At 40.9% G+C, this 15,743-nt stretch overlaps 1 protein-coding gene across 3 annotated transcripts in view; it reads right to left on the reverse strand.

Moving 5' to 3' along the window:
• ZNF410 (zinc finger protein 410) overlaps positions 1 to 15,743 on the reverse strand; it is a 138,718-nt gene that overhangs the window by 42,684 nt on the left and 80,291 nt on the right. For all 3 annotated transcript variants that reach the window (XM_085626784.1, XM_085626785.1, XM_085626786.1), the window contains 5 exons: positions 6,730 to 6,915; positions 4,830 to 4,964; positions 4,612 to 4,746; positions 4,374 to 4,533; positions 3,595 to 3,776 (listed from right to left, as the gene is read on the reverse strand). In XM_085626784.1, the coding sequence (XP_085482910.1) occupies positions 3,595 to 3,776; positions 4,374 to 4,533; positions 4,612 to 4,746; positions 4,830 to 4,964; positions 6,730 to 6,915 (798 nt within the window). The remainder of the gene's footprint in view (positions 1 to 3,594; positions 3,777 to 4,373; positions 4,534 to 4,611; positions 4,747 to 4,829; positions 4,965 to 6,729; positions 6,916 to 15,743) is intronic.

Below are 15,743 nucleotides of genomic sequence, written 5' to 3' on the forward strand. Positions count from 1 at the left end.
ATCTCAAAAACCTTTCTTTTTAGGTTTGAGTTATCAGTTCGATTATGATAGTAATCTGCTTTGCTTTTTTTATTTATATTTCCATATTTGAGTCTGATATCTATGATTATTTTCTGATTTTCTGTTTTTCTTCAAGTGCTGTCTATTCTTTTACCTGCTTGTTCCAGACAGAAAAGTTCCTCTGTATACCGGGGCACTGATGGCTTGTTTTGCTTGATTCCTACAGGTTTTTTTCATGGATTAGTAAATATAGGGACTTTCTGATCGAATTGTTCCCATTTTATAGCTCTCTCTTCTGGATCAAATTCAGGAGCTGTTTTGTCAAGGAGAGGGGCCCATGATTTCTTTCATGCTCAGTTTGGGCAGGGCTCTACTTTGTTTAAATGGCCGTTCTACCATGACCCATGATGCTTTTTTTGTTCGAATTGTGAACAAAATTAGCTTATGATCTGTCCATTTCAAAGGTATGGTTCTGATAAACTTCAGAAACTGAGGCTGGCCAAAAATCATATCTAGTGTATGACCTGCTGTGTGCATATGTTGTGTTTCAAGAGGTAATAAGTTAAGGACAAGAGCTGAGTCAAACACATTTTGAGCATACTTATCTTGTGCATTATCAATATGCATGTGAAGATCTTCGCGTATTATCAGGCGTTCTTTATTAAGGAGAGGGGCGGTGGCAGCTTTTATTAAGGAGGTAGTTAAGCTGCATATATGACCAGGCACCTATAAATCAGGATGCCTTTGAATGCTGACTGCTAAATGTTCTGCATTATTATTGGAGGAGGGTTTTTTTTGTAAATCTCAACTCTAAGATACTCTTTAAATGTACACACTGTGCTTCCACCTCTATCAGGACTAACTATATGCTTGATTCGATGGCTTGTGGGGTGGTTTGGAATATTTCTGGCACCGGGTTTTCTCTCAGCCAGGTTTCTGTGATAAAAAGGCAAGAAAATTCGTCTATAAGGACACCTATTTCTATACACTGCTTGACCAATGATATAGCATTCAGAGGAGCACAGGTAATTTTGTTGTGTATTTATGTTTTATTGTTAGTCTTCTGTGTGTTTTTACCACCTTTATTCTTCTACTTGGGGTAGGTGGCAGGAAATACTTGACAAGCCAAAAGTGACAAAGAAAGGGCAGTATATGTATTGGAGTTGAAACAACTAATGCCCAATTTAAGCTTATACAGTACAACTGTGTGCATATGATATTCTGACCCTAATCAACTAGATTTAATTTACCCTAAGCGCACCTGTAGATGTCCTAGATACCACGTTGAGAAATCCGATTTTATCCATAATATATGTAAATTCCCAGTGATACAGATCTTCTGGCTCAAGTGACGCAAATGCTCAGTGAACCTACTGGCAGGGCTAAACCCCTCACAATGAAGCAATGCTTACTAGGGCTGTTCCTTAGGGCAAAGAAAGACAGACTGGATAGAAAATGTATAATAATGGGCATGGTACTAGCTTAAAGAACACTAGGAATAAGGTGGCTGAGGCACAGAATGCCGACCACTGATGATTGTCTTAAAGATATGGTCGAGTGGGCATTATCAGAGGCAGTTTATATAAGAAGGTTGAGACCGGATAAAAACTGTTTAAGGTTTAAATCTATATGATCTGACTACTAACTGATCGCCCCCCATCCCCTCAAACCTCCCCCACCTGCACTGAACTCAAGGTCACCATGAGTATATGATATTGCATGTAGTCCATCAGAATGTAGACAGTTATAGTTGGGAATTGTAAGGGTGAGGGAAACGAAGAGGAGAAAGTGGAGGGGGCTTATTCAACCAAGCTTGAAGTTACTGTACATTGTAGAAAGGGAAGGCCGGTGCGATTGCTTGAAATTAGTCCGTCTGTTGTTCGCATATGTGGATTTGTAAGGAAAAGAAAATGGTCATTATCTAAGGGTATATAGGAAGGGTGGAGGGACAGGGCGCCGTGTGAAAAAAAAGCACAGGGCTGCCAGACGAACAGGTAGGGAGGATTTGGTTCAAGTTAAAGATTGTTATGACATGAAATAATTTGTATCTGTTATGTTTTACATTACCTGTAATATGTGCTACTATTATTATATAATTGAAGTTATAACTGTATGATATACTTATTTAAAACCAACAAAAACAGATATAAAAAGCTGCCGGTCCAGTGTGGGCCCATGGCTGCTCAATCGAGTCAAAAAGACATCCTGGAGATGCCATTTAATGAAGTATATGTACGTCGAAAGGGCAGCCGAAGGGGATGCTCAAGAGCAGAGGCCTGAAGAATTTATTTATTTCTAATTGATATAAAGCACAACTCAACGAAATAGGAGTCAGCCTGCTGTACAACAGAATGACAAACAGGGTTGAATTAAACCCTTACACAGGGAAACAAGTAAAGGTATGTAGTCAAAAAGATAAAGACAACAGTTCAAGCAAGTCACAATAGGTTGTATAGAGCAAAGAGAAGATACAATTAAAGAAGAATGCAGCTGCTAAGTGTTGTGGGAGAGGGGAGGGGAGAAACAGCTAGGAGGCGTAGGGTTTAGAAGAACAAGCATAAAGTAGAATTATGAGGGAGAGGGTTTTTCAAATTTGAATAGAAGGGAAAAAGTTGAGGGAGAGTGGTTTCAGATAGAAACGTGTCAAAAGATACGTGAAGAATCAGTGTGGAAGTAAAGTGGTTACAAGAACAGAGAAAAATGAAAGAACAGGGAGAGAAAGTAGTCAAACAAACAGTAAAACTATTCTATCCTCAGCAAGCATTTGAGTATTTTTTTAGATCTATAATCATATTTGTGGTTATGCCTTGAAGTAACTCTTCACTGTTTCTATTTTGCGCAAATCCCACTTTCGTATCAAACCCGTTTTTAGTTCCTCTTCCATGTACCTCACTATGATTTTCAGTGCATTGGTGACACCTGTGCACAAGGCAAGCAGGTAGGCAGAGGTGGTAAAGGAAATATTTATTATGCCATAAAGGACCCCAACAGTGCATTATCAGCAAAATCAGCAAGACTCATACAGGAAGCTGGTCTCAACCACTTTCACTCATCCACAGTTAACCTATTCTGATTGAGCATCCTCCATCCGAAAAAAGGAGGTATTGATAAGATATATTGACATGATGGTGCCTCTGAAGAAACTCTGCCCTGCTAATGGCAACCAAGTTCCTGTATTTAAGTTCTTGACCTCCAAATTTATGATAAAGTCAAATATTACCAATGGGATTGTACAACTCATGCTCTGAATCAGACAAGCTGTACTCAGGAGACTTTGCCTGTGATGGTAGTATATAGGAAGAGGGCATGGACTGAAAGAATACACAGTATCCAAGTATGTGCTCAGCTGGAAACTATTTTGAGCACAATGCATAAGAAAAGGATATTTAGGAAGCAATGCAACAAAGAAACAGAAATCTAAGAACAAATGTAACTCCAATTATTATTTTAGTTCCTTGGAATATATCAAGTGCCAGGCAAGTGCCTTGAGTAGTATTCTGATGAAAAACTAAAGAAAGTAGCTCACGCTCAATACTTCCTGACTTAATGTATCACAAATAACTTGTGCCATTTCCAGTGCTCACAGGCGCCTACCAGTATGAGTCCGAAGATGGTTCTTCAGATTTCCAGCAGTCGTGAATTGCTTCCCACAGCTGACCTCTGTGCATGTGAATGGCTTCTCACCGCTGTGTGTACGCATATGCACATCCAGCCTCTGTGAGACATAAAAGCTTTTACCGCAGCCTTCCTGAGGACATGTGAAAGAGCGATCATTCCTGCAACAAAAACCAGGTTTGGAGATTAGCAATGTGCTCTTTCAGTGACTCATAAGTTTAGATTTCACTCTTGGTGGCGCAAAGAAAGATTTTTAATTCAAGGAGTCACTGTGAAATAAGGCGCGACAGATACTGTAATCTATAAACTTAGAACGTCAGTCTTTCTTGATTGAAAAGCACAGATGTTTACAGAGATTTTAGCTGTCGTTCTTAACACTGCTATGGAATTTTAACAAAGCACATTTCTAAACATAAAAAGAGTTGTGTATTCTATCCTTAAAAGAAACAATGTTGAAATCAATCTGGATATATATTCACAATGAACAAATAGGCATGGAATTCAGTTATGTAATACTGAGTAATGGACCATTGAGTTTGACTATTTACACATTGTCCTGATACAGATAAAAAAACATACATCACAGTCACATAGGCACTGCATTTAATTACCTATCTGTGTTTGCAACAGAAGTATACATGAGCAGACATATACATTCTATCCAGTATAAAATTCAAACGTGTATCTGTTCACACATGGATATTGCTATGGCCCAACTTAAGTCCCCAAAGATAGCAAGGAGAAGCTAGTCCGATCACCTGTGTGTTTTAAGGTGGTATTTGCGGTGTGCTGGCCAGAAAAATGTCTTTTCACAACCCTCAAATGAGCATTTAAGCCTCTTTTCAGCACGTGGATGATGTGGTATAGGATTAGGTTTTTTTGGCTGTCCATTACCAGAACCAGCTTGTGCACTTTCTCCTGAAACAAGAAGAAGATTCAATGAAGCTGCTCAACCCAATCAGAGCCAAGCGTATGTGTGTGTAAGATAGTATTTACCAAGCACTGGCCATGTAAATGCCTTTTCACAACCACTGAACGTGCACTTTAGCTTTTTCTCCGAACGGGGATAGTGTGGGTTCACATTAGGCTCTTTTGGCTGGCCATCTCCTAAGCAACTTTGTGCATTTTCTCCTGAAAGAAAAGTAGGATAGTAATTAATCAAACCATGGATCACTACAGCTGAGCAGATTTGTGTGTTCTTAAGTAGTATTTACGGTGTGCTGGCCAGACAAACGTCTTTTCGCAACCCTCAAATGTGCACTTCAGCTTCTTCTCAGCACGTGGATGGTGCGGGGTTGGGTTAAGTTCTTTTGGCTGTACATCACCTGCGCAACTATGTGCATTTTCCCCTGAAACAAAAAAGCAGAAAAAAAACATCAAGCAATACAAGCATGCATAAAGTGAGTGCTTGCGAGTACAACCTTTGACTAATCAACAAATCTCCATCTGTGAGCTCTACCACTTCTTCTTTCTAGCTTGTAACCCAGTCATTGCACATGAGTTCTCAAAGATGCACTACCAGGGCATGCATATACATGGGGCAGGGGAGAAGATGATGAAGTCTTTTAACCACAGGGTTAGCTCACTAACAGGTCGTATATCCACAAAGCTTCAAGAACAAATAAAAACCTTACACAAACCCCAGTAAAGTACAGAATTCAGGCCTAAGCACCATGAAGCGTGCTAAACTTGTGGCATGCAAACTGTAGACTTCTAATTCCACGCCTATATAACTAGCGAAGAATAGGATATAAGTCAGCAGTGTTGGACAGAAAGCAAACTACAGAACAGATATGTTATTGAGAAACCATAAAAACTGAAAGAAACCAAAGAATACAGGCCTGGGGATCATGTACAGTGTAGGAGACAATCTCAAATTATTCTGCACGCTACTGAGTTATAATACTGGCATTGCCCTCTATAAAACGAGGCGATTTTAGCTTGGGTAAGACTACTATTGTTAAGGTGAAACTTTCCACCAGTCCTAACCTTCTCAGACATATTGAACGAGCCCATAATGCAAAGTTCGTACTTATCCAGAAGGCACTAAAAGACAATCACATGGCAAAGTTAAAAGGAATACATGCTTCTAGTGGAACTTACCAGAAACCCATATTAATGGTAGATTTCATTAATAAAGCAAACACATGGAGATGATGGACTGAGCGCTGAATCTTTTCAGACGCTCACCCCCAGTCACAGATATGGGTTGAATCCATCATCGTTCTTTAGCTCACTTAGCCACCCCAGTTCAGACACAGCTACATGCAAATCAGTCTTGACCCTGTGCCTCATGGGAACAGTCCAGCCTGAACTGCCAAGCCATGTCTTCCCTGGACCGGAAACAAGCATCCTGGCTTGGTAGTGCGGGCTGGACTGTTCCCATGAGGCACATGGTCAAGACTGATTTGCACATAACTGTGTCTGAACTGGGGTGGCAAAGTGAGCTAAAGAACGATGATGGATTCAAGCCAGAACTTGCATCAGTTGTGTTAAGGGGCCATTTCTTTCATTAACATTTCTTCGATCTTCTTGTACAGCAACTGCCCAAATTCTGCCAAAATGTTGGGGAAAAACTGTTCTAACATCTAAGAACTATGCCAGCTATGCTCCCCCAGTTTAGTATTGCTTATTAATTGCTCTAAGAAATGTATGCATATTTCTCCATAGTGGATGATGATGAGAACACTGCAGCCAGATGTATGGCCCTGCCAGTGTACGTGAAACTCGCACCTCCAATTCACCTCTAATTCCAACCCATTCCTCGACCACCTTCGTTATGCAAGTATAACAGGGCTCCTCTTCTCGTGGATTTGAATGCTACTTAAAGAAGAAGGTATGCTCCTTCCGATGATATGGGGTGCTAGAACAGGCACAAAAAGGATATAGGCTTCCCCTCGACACCCTGGTAAGCCATAGTGTGAAGACATTTTTTATAACTGTGCAAGGCTAATATTTCTTCAATTCAAATTCATTATTTCAATTAATTTTTACCTCTACACTGACTGAATGGTGTTTGTAGACAAAATCTATACAAAGTTACATAAAGCTCATGAATCTACTGAAAATGAAGATTTACATATCTGATAAACATTTAAGGGTGTTTTCTCATACCATTGATGCCTCCTTTGGCACTTTTTGCCAGCTGGGCCCGAGTGGCGGCAATCAGACTGTCATGTGCCAGTTCCTGAACACGCAAGAACCAAGGTGAGCTGCTGTCAGTGCTGTCATTAGACAAGAAATCATTCCTAGAGTCTTCTGCTGCATCTTGGACATACATCAAGTTCTCGGCAGAAGAGCCTAAACATGCAGAGAGCAAATATCCATGAGAAACATATTTTCAGGATCTGAACGTTAAGTGGCAGCGATGTACCTGGGCAAAATTTAGATTACGCTCACCCATATGGCTTCACATAGGCAAACTGAATATCACATCAAATAAACGAGAGGGCAGGGCGTCTATCTCATCCAATAAAATATACAGAAGCTTGTGTCTCTTCCAACCAAATATACAACTTATAACCCTTCCAATTATAAATACAAAAGTTTGCTATCTATTTCATGTGTTGTCTATGTAATTTATACATACACCCGCTCGCTATTATCTCTATTCAACCATATATCAGTGCAACATCCTTTTTTGAAAACATACAGCAACACTCTATTCCTTAATTCACCAAAACACCAGTTTGCTATTCAGTTCAATCATACACACACTAATGCACTTTACTATTCACATCCAATAACACATACAAAAGTCTGTTTTTCATCCAATCATGCAGTAAGCACTTCACCTGTCTATACCATTAAGTAGCCTTCTATTCCCTCTACTTATATACATGAACCTCAGTATCAGCTTGCAATTCCACCTAATTATATATGAAGGAGGCAGCAGGTGAGTATCTCAGTTTGGCGTAAATACAATATCTTGCTATCCAATCAAAATCCCACCCACCACACAGGTTATTACAAAAGGCGTTGGTAAACTTGCAAAGTAGGACAAAAAAAAAAAATTCAAAGCCCCTTTATGTCTGGGCCAAACTCTTTGCTTTCTTCACTGGGGTCTTAGCCATTTGCCTGCGCTAAATGAGAAACAACAAGCAACACTACTTCTATTAAAGAACATGCTTTCTTTATCCAGTCTTACTGTTCAGAATTAAATATGCCAAAATCTAGCAACATCCTACAAAGAATGTAAATGGAGCTTTTAACTGCCTTTCCTATAAGGGGGCAGTCCCTTTTAGTAAGGGAGCTGATATGGAACAAACAAATTAGTTCATTCAGATGCTGCAGTTTACAAAAGGGGTAGGCTAAGTTTTAAGCTTCACCCTGGAAGTTGGTAATCTTCACAGTAATGGAAAATTTGCATGACTTTCCACATCTGCAAAAAAAATAAAAAAAATTGGCAAAGCTAACACGTTAAGCTTTAGGCTGAATACGTTTTTGTTGCTTTTTGAACATATGGCTGTCAACCAAACCACATAACTCCCCCCAGCCATCCCCAACTCTTCCCATTCCCGTCCCCAAACACCTTAACCCCCATGCCCTGCTTCCCCTCCCCCCGCTTTACAGCAGCCAGAGTAAGTCGACAGCATCCAAGATGGCGCTAAGCCCCGGTATCCCTCGGGCAGGTAACACCGGCTGGTCTTCCAGCACTCGTAAAGATCTATAATAAAATATCAAGTGACGAGTGCTCAAGAATTAGTACGGCCCTCAGCCATTTTGGGCGCACAAGTTCCCTGAAGTCTGATTGGAAATACTTCAACAGAGGACTCAATGTTTGTGAAAGTCTTTCAGCTCACCCCTCGCCACTTTAGTCAGCTTTTCTATTCCCACTGGCCACCGCATGTAGTCCATTCCTTTAGTCTCTGAAGGTATAGCATCCTGGCCCCACAGCGCCAGTATGGTGCATTTGGCAGGCGGTAACAGTGAAGTTATGAAATGCTCCTTCTTGCCTCCCAATGGGCAGCTATTGTCATCTGGCTTCACCCAGCAGGATGACCTCTGGGCATTGTGACAGCTTGAAGCCTGTTATCTGGTGATCCTTTGACAGGATTCACTCTCAAAAGAGCAAAAGCTTGGGACAGGACCACATGATGGGTGTCAATAATCCCTGCTCCCCCAGACCCCTCCAGCATCCTTCAATGCATTCCCTTGTCATCCAGGCCAGGCTCTGTGGAGTGGTGTGTCACCGACAGAAGAGTTTGAGTGTCACTTCCCTCCCTGTTGTATCTGTACCCACTTTGGAGACAGGGTGTCTAAGGTAATAATCAGTTCCTTTTCCCATGCCTTTTGTGTGTTTAGCATGCTATAGATCCGAGAGATCGCGTGGGCATTGTTGGGGTTGTGATAAGGTACTTCTGAAAGGGAATGAGTGGTCTAGTGGCTCCCTGCTTAACATGTTTATCATTAACGTACCAACGTATGTAAACATTTACAAATGCTATTTATCACTTTAAAGGCAAAAAAGCATTGGCAAAGAGAACTAGTCACACATTTGGGCTACTAACGCTAGCCTACTGGCTTTGCCAGTGCTTTTTGATGATACTTTGCATCAGCAAAACAAAAATTACAATGAAGTGATAAGGCAGTCATCATTTTTGGGTCAAGCCTAGATTGCACATGCACGGTCTCTACGAGACATGCTGTATTCACTCTGTGGGCTAACAGCACGCCCACTGCCTTTTTATTTGGCCCTTCAATTGACGTTTAAAAATACTTGTTTGCTTCCTCTTTGTCCCTACTTTTTTTTTTCTTCTTTTCATCCCATGGAGTACTGGCCAATGACTTGTAAGCTTACACTTTGCTGCATATCTGGTCATTTTTGGCACTATTTTCTTCTTGGTTTCCTACTCGTGGAAGCTTGTCTTTATTGTTGCTTCCTTCCACCTGTCTCTCCAGCTTCCTCTCATAACACTGATTGCCCGCCCCCAACACCCCTACCTGGTTGCTGCTTGTCTATCCCAACTCTCCCCCCCCCCCACCAATTGCTGCTTGCTCCATCCCTGTCCCCCCATCACTGGGAATGTTGGCATGTATTCTTTCATGCCTTTTTTTTAGCCCAGAAGAAATTGGGTGGATCAACCTTCAGAAATGGAAGCTCTTCGTACCAGCGCATCAGAAACGCTCTCTTTTTTAAACACTTTTGTATTTTATTTCCTACAGTACATTCAGAAAGGGACTCAAGTACAGGTCCAGTCATTCTCCCACCATTTATATCTAAGCCACATTATATTGCACATGTCCGGCTGGTCTTAGGCTGGCCTTGTCCTCCAAGTCGGCCATGTTTGGTACAGGTCAATTGTCCTCTGCAATGTCAGTGTTGGGAAGAAGGTAACAGCGAAGACATTTGTTCCTATCACTTAGGGTACTAGGTAATAGGGTCAGAGAAGTTATGTGTATATGTGCACAGACAGGCGGGTTATTCAGCCAAAGGCAGTGCTTTGCGCTTCTAACTAGCCAATGAAAACACAAAGGAGAGGTATTTCCGGGGCCGAGAATTCCATGGCTGGGTCTTGTGGCTGAATCTGGGTTGGGTGTATAGTGTATTTTAAGAAGGGCAATCATGCAATCATCTGTAACGCTTCAGTCCACAACAAAAGGTCAAACAGGTTTCAATCGGAGCCCGTCACTTAATCTCCCCGTGCTGCTCCCCACACCACTGCATACCCATCCCCAACATCCCTCTGAGATTGCTGCCTGCCTGTCTCAACTCCCCGTGCATCACTGCTTGCCCCCCACTCCACCCCTCCCCCTGTCGCTGCTTGTTTTGGAGGCCATAGTCTCCTAACAGCGATGGCTACATACAGAACGCGACAACCCATTTTCTAGTGAATAAAAAGATTGAGGCCAGAATGTATTCTGTGCAAGCTGGCATCATTTATGAAGTGAATTTCACCAGAATTAAGTACTTTTACATATGCGCAAGTAGGTAATTCAACTGCTGCATGCTTCAAACTTGTATCCATTAAGTGGTTACGTCATCGCCCAACGTGTAATACAGTTTTATGTTATGGATTGTAGTGTTGCGTTACCCAGGAACATAATTAACATAAACATCTTTTAACTACCTTCTGTCACACAGCAGTCCCCAACAAAAATTAAAACAAGTTTAATAATAATCAAAGTATTGTTCTTTGAGTAAAATGCGCTGTAGTTCACCTCTGAGTGGGCTACACTACACCGAAACCCAGCAAAGAGGCAGAATAAGGACGTATGGGCTTGCCATCAGCTCAGGCCCTTCGGGCGAGGTGGGTGTGACCCTCAGCCAGGACTCGGTACTCGATTAACTGTGAGAAATTGAAGGGACTGTCAATCCTGCACAAATTCACAATACGTGGGGTGTGACTTGTGTGGGCAGTGGTGACCAGTGCTAAAGTAAAACCAGAAAACCTGGATGCTTTGTGATTTCCTTGCTGAAATTGTGTTATCAGACAAATTATTTATTTTACTAAAATTCTTCATTATCCCGTATGAAAGCACTTCCATATATGTAGGTTCAGACTACCAGTTATATAAAAATAACACTTTAAATAAGTACTTCTCAATGCAGTGCTATAATGTGCCTATTTAGTGTCAAAGCTTACACGTCAAAGAACAGTAGATGTTGTAGCACCCAGGACAATGTGCTGCATGGCTAAATACTTAAATGGTTCCAAAGGCACGAACTATTGCCTATGCCAATGCTTGTTTTATTTGCTGTTCCAAAATGGTTGACTCCAATCTTGGAGTGATAAATAAAGAAGAGAAATTAAATGTGCACAACACTGTTTTTTTAAGAATGGAGGAGCCCAGCAGCAGATTGCAACCGCTAGGGCCACTTATTTATTTATTTTTTAAATCAAATGTGACACAGAGGAACAGTGGGACTTCATCTAAGGAGGGGTGAGAGTGCGAACGTGGAACAGGCAGCGATGGGTTAAAAAGTAGGGGTGGCCCAGGAGTGAGGACAGAGGTTCAGAAGCACAGGAGAACAACAGAGAGCGGAAAAGCAAAGAAAAGCTTGTGTGGAAGGTGAGAAGTGGGGATATAAAAAATACAAAAAAACAGAGAGGGATATAGTGTATTTTTCAGGTGTAAAATAGACCCTCATGCATTCCAATGGAAGAACTCTCTAGCAGGCATAATGGAACACCATATAGCCAATAGCATAAGGTAGTAGAGTAATATTCCTTGGGTGAAGGGAGCCAATGGCCACTTTTAAGTATACTTTAAAGAATTGGAAAAATACATTTGCTGTGATGTTTAGCCAGACTTATTAAGAAGGATTTTGCAAGAGAATTGTGCACAAATTTTGATTTACAACACAAAAATCCTGCAGAAAATGTTTTAGGTGGGCAGACAAGTGTTTAATTCGACATTTACCAAGTGTGAGAGGGAAAAACACACAAAGTAGAAAGACAAAGGAAGAGAAAGAGAAAAAAACAATCACAAAGGGAGAAAACGGGAACCTACACAAGTGAAATAAAAGGGAAGGAAGTGTCCAATAGTGGACTTAAGCGGCGTGAGGAGGATTCAAGTCCACACAGCCTCGGTATTCGTTGTGTCATCATTGAATAGCACCAGCAGCGGGCTACTCATCAGACCTTTGAGCACCTACAGTCAAAAGTAAGCTCTGGGACAGACCCATATTCAGCAGAGGCTCTCTCACTATTTGTTTTATGTAAAACTCTCCAATCGACATCAAGTTCACAAAGACTGCAAACTTTTTAAAAAGAACTTCACAAAGTTACAGGGGGGAAAAAACGTACTAATTTTGCACAACTACATTTTTCGGTCATTACTGTGAGAATACAAAAGTCAGTGCATCAAGTATGCCAGGTTCACATTCAGTCCAGCTAATTAAAAGTATTTATTAAGAAATCTAACAATTTGCTCTTTTATGGCAGCTGTGGCAGAGTGTAAGGTACTCTGTCAAAGTGTGGCGAGATTGGGAAAAGATAGCACAATTTAACACAATTAAAGGTGAAACAATAGATACTGTTAAATGAAAACTAAAATATGCATTTATCATCCTGTAGGGGTTCGTAGGTCAATACATGGGAGAAAAATCTAGATGCAGAGCATATGATAGTGAAGTAGTAACAATAAACAAAAGTAAACGTCTCTTGACAAGGGTGTTGGGTATGCAAATCAAGGTTCTCGGACTTACCCAAGTCAGAAGAATTGTGGAACTATAGCAGCCAGACAGACATCCCCTGAAACCAGGAAGTGATTACACAAAGGTTTCCATTAGGAAAGTAGTTCTTTTATTCAGTACATTTGGTACACTGTAGATTGACTGGCTAAGTGTATGCACATAGTAATAACCAATACACCCATGGATCGACTGTCACTGTTTGCCTTGCAGAAGGGCTGCTTGTTGATTGCAGCCAACAACCGAAACCCCATGGTCAACTCTCCTGTCTGTCTATCAGACAAACTATCTTCGTTGTTATGCTCATATGTAAATTATGGTTATCCATGTGGAATCGATGGCCAACAATGGATGGCCATAGCTTGACCATGTTGTTGACTTCACTATTTAAAGTGGTATTTCCTTATTAAGATTAAAATCTAAGCCAAAGGCTGCATATTGATCTGTTGGCACTCACATCTGGTCTTCAATCCACAAACTGTAATGGTGCATTTAGTTACCACATTAGACACCCTTTCACTACCCAACACACAAACACAGAACTCCACATAGATATATATGCGTCCCTTACAATGATGAAACAAGTGACAACCTAAAGCAGTTTCAGAACTTGGGCTCTTCTCACCAACGCTCTTCCACTGTACACTGTGCCAGATCATGTACGCTCCAATGAATCTGCAGATGCAGGGAATATCTCACTGGGCAGTCAACAATAATTGCCTGCCTCAGTCCTAAGGAGTCTGGCCTTTAATAAAAGCTGATGGGCAGTCCAAACAAAGTTTTGTTTGTTCTTACCATTGTTAGTGAGGGCTTGGGAAGACCTTTCCCCTCCAAGTGCAACATTGATGCTCCAGAGTGTAGTTCACACCCGGTTGAAAGCTGTGGCGAGACACAATGGGTTCTGCTGCTGGTTTCAGACGATGATACATATGTTTGCTTGGTGATGCATAAGTTTGCTTAAAGCAAATCAATACACACAGCTTTGGCCACGAGGTATTGTGCAATGATGAACTGCAAGAGGCACTTTTGAAATTTAATGAGCACTAATTTTGCCTTCTTTTGAGGGAGAGTCTGAATTGGCAAGGGAATTTCGTAATGTGGATTGTCAATTCAGTGCCTCCTCAGCCCTTTTCTTGAAAGATCCCTTGAGCATATAGGCTCCCCCCCTCACTCTTTGACCCAAAGATTATAAATAAAACAAACCAGGCACTATTGTCGGTTGGATGGATTTTGAACCTGAAGTGTGCATAGCATATTGATCATGTTCACCAAGATTTATGATCAAAAGCATAGCACCGCAGGGAAAGTTTTAAAGCAACATATCTTAAATCCTGACATCTTGTGCAGTTCTGAATATGTACTCTACCTCAAGATGCACTCCAACTTTAGTCTCGCCTGCCATTTTCTGTCCAAAAACAGCCATTGGCAATTCAATAGGTCTCTGCAGTGAAAGCTATTTGCCTGCTAATGTTTGCTTATTTCCCTAGATGGCCATCGTTTGTACACATACAGGCACAGCTATCATCTCAGATTTACTTTTTAAACTAAAATTATTCCTAAATGTCCGCTGTGTGTCTGCATGTTTGGTAGCCAACTTGGAATGTTTTTTTAATGGTTTTAGAAAAAAACATTCCAAAATGGCTGCAGTGTGTGTCTAAGCATGCATAGGGGCCAAGTTGGGTCCACTTTTTTTTTTTTAACTTGATTTCTAATATACTGTTACAAGATGATACAAAGCCAACTCTAAGCAATAGAATAAAAAATTAAGTATGTGCAGAACACCAATCACTGGAAGAGAAGCAAGAGGCCTGTCAGTAAAACACAGGTGTCACGCTCTCATAAAAAAATTAAGTAAATCAAAAAACAGAAGGAGTGGGGGAGCAGGAAGGCAATATGTAAGATTTAAAAAAAAGAGAGTGCTGAGGATCAGGGGGAGGAAGGAAGTCGACAGCACAGGAACAAATTGGTCAAAAAGAGTACAGCCCAGTGTCATTGAGGGGCTACGAGGCCCTAAAAAAAGGCAGAGGGAGAAACAGGAAGTGATCGAGGAAGGGGTGCATTACTAAGTGCTGAAGCACAATCTAAATCCATCACATCAGCATGGAGGGATACCAGTCAACCAATCAAAAATATGGTTAAGCAGAAATGAGCCAATAGAAGAGTTAAACACAAAAATGGGTAGGAATGTCATTGCATGAGAAGCAGAGAACTGAAATAGATAATAGAGCCATGCGATGATGAGCAAGGGGCTGACCCAAGGTCCAAACTCTGTATATTGTATTGTAGACAATAGGTTTTCAACAACAGCTAAAGCGGTTGGTGGGTCAAGCCCTATAAAGAGCAAGAATCACTACAGTTGGAACAACATTACTTCATATCAACTATTGAAACTTTACTTTATAACCTGTATTTGGACTTCTACTTCTAAGGTCCATAGCTACATAGTTAAAAATGTATAAACGTAGACAGCTAAAGATACAGTAAATGTTAAATATGTAGTTAAAAAAATTGGTTAATATCACTATATATTAAAGAATTTGCACTTTAAAATTGCTGTCCTTTAATGGTCTTGAATAGCTTAACCCAGAGTGAAGATTCGTAGGACATGCATTTGTTGGTAACTAGCCTTCTATGTTCTGCCTTTAAATACCCGATTTCCACTATCTACTCTGTTTCCTTGTCTGGGCCTTCCATAACACAGGTCTTACATTTTTCTTACTGTTACTGATCTACTTGTCAAACTATGTCTACCCATTTCTAGGAAATCTCTTTGACATGGGACAAGAAACACTGAGAATTCCTGACTGGTCAATGATATTACTCAGATGACAGAACCTAAAATAAAACTGGAGAGACGCTTTATGACCTGGAACATAAGGGGACTGGGAAACCTACGTAAATGTATGCAAATACTGGCATACCTAGACAAACATAGCATACACATAGCGATGCTACAAGAAACTCATCCTGATCCTAAACGGCTCCAGCGATT

The sequence above is a fragment of the Triturus cristatus genome, chromosome 9 (assembly GCF_964204655.1).
Source record: "Triturus cristatus chromosome 9, aTriCri1.1, whole genome shotgun sequence".
Classification (NCBI taxonomy): Eukaryota; Metazoa; Chordata; class Amphibia; order Caudata; family Salamandridae; genus Triturus; species Triturus cristatus.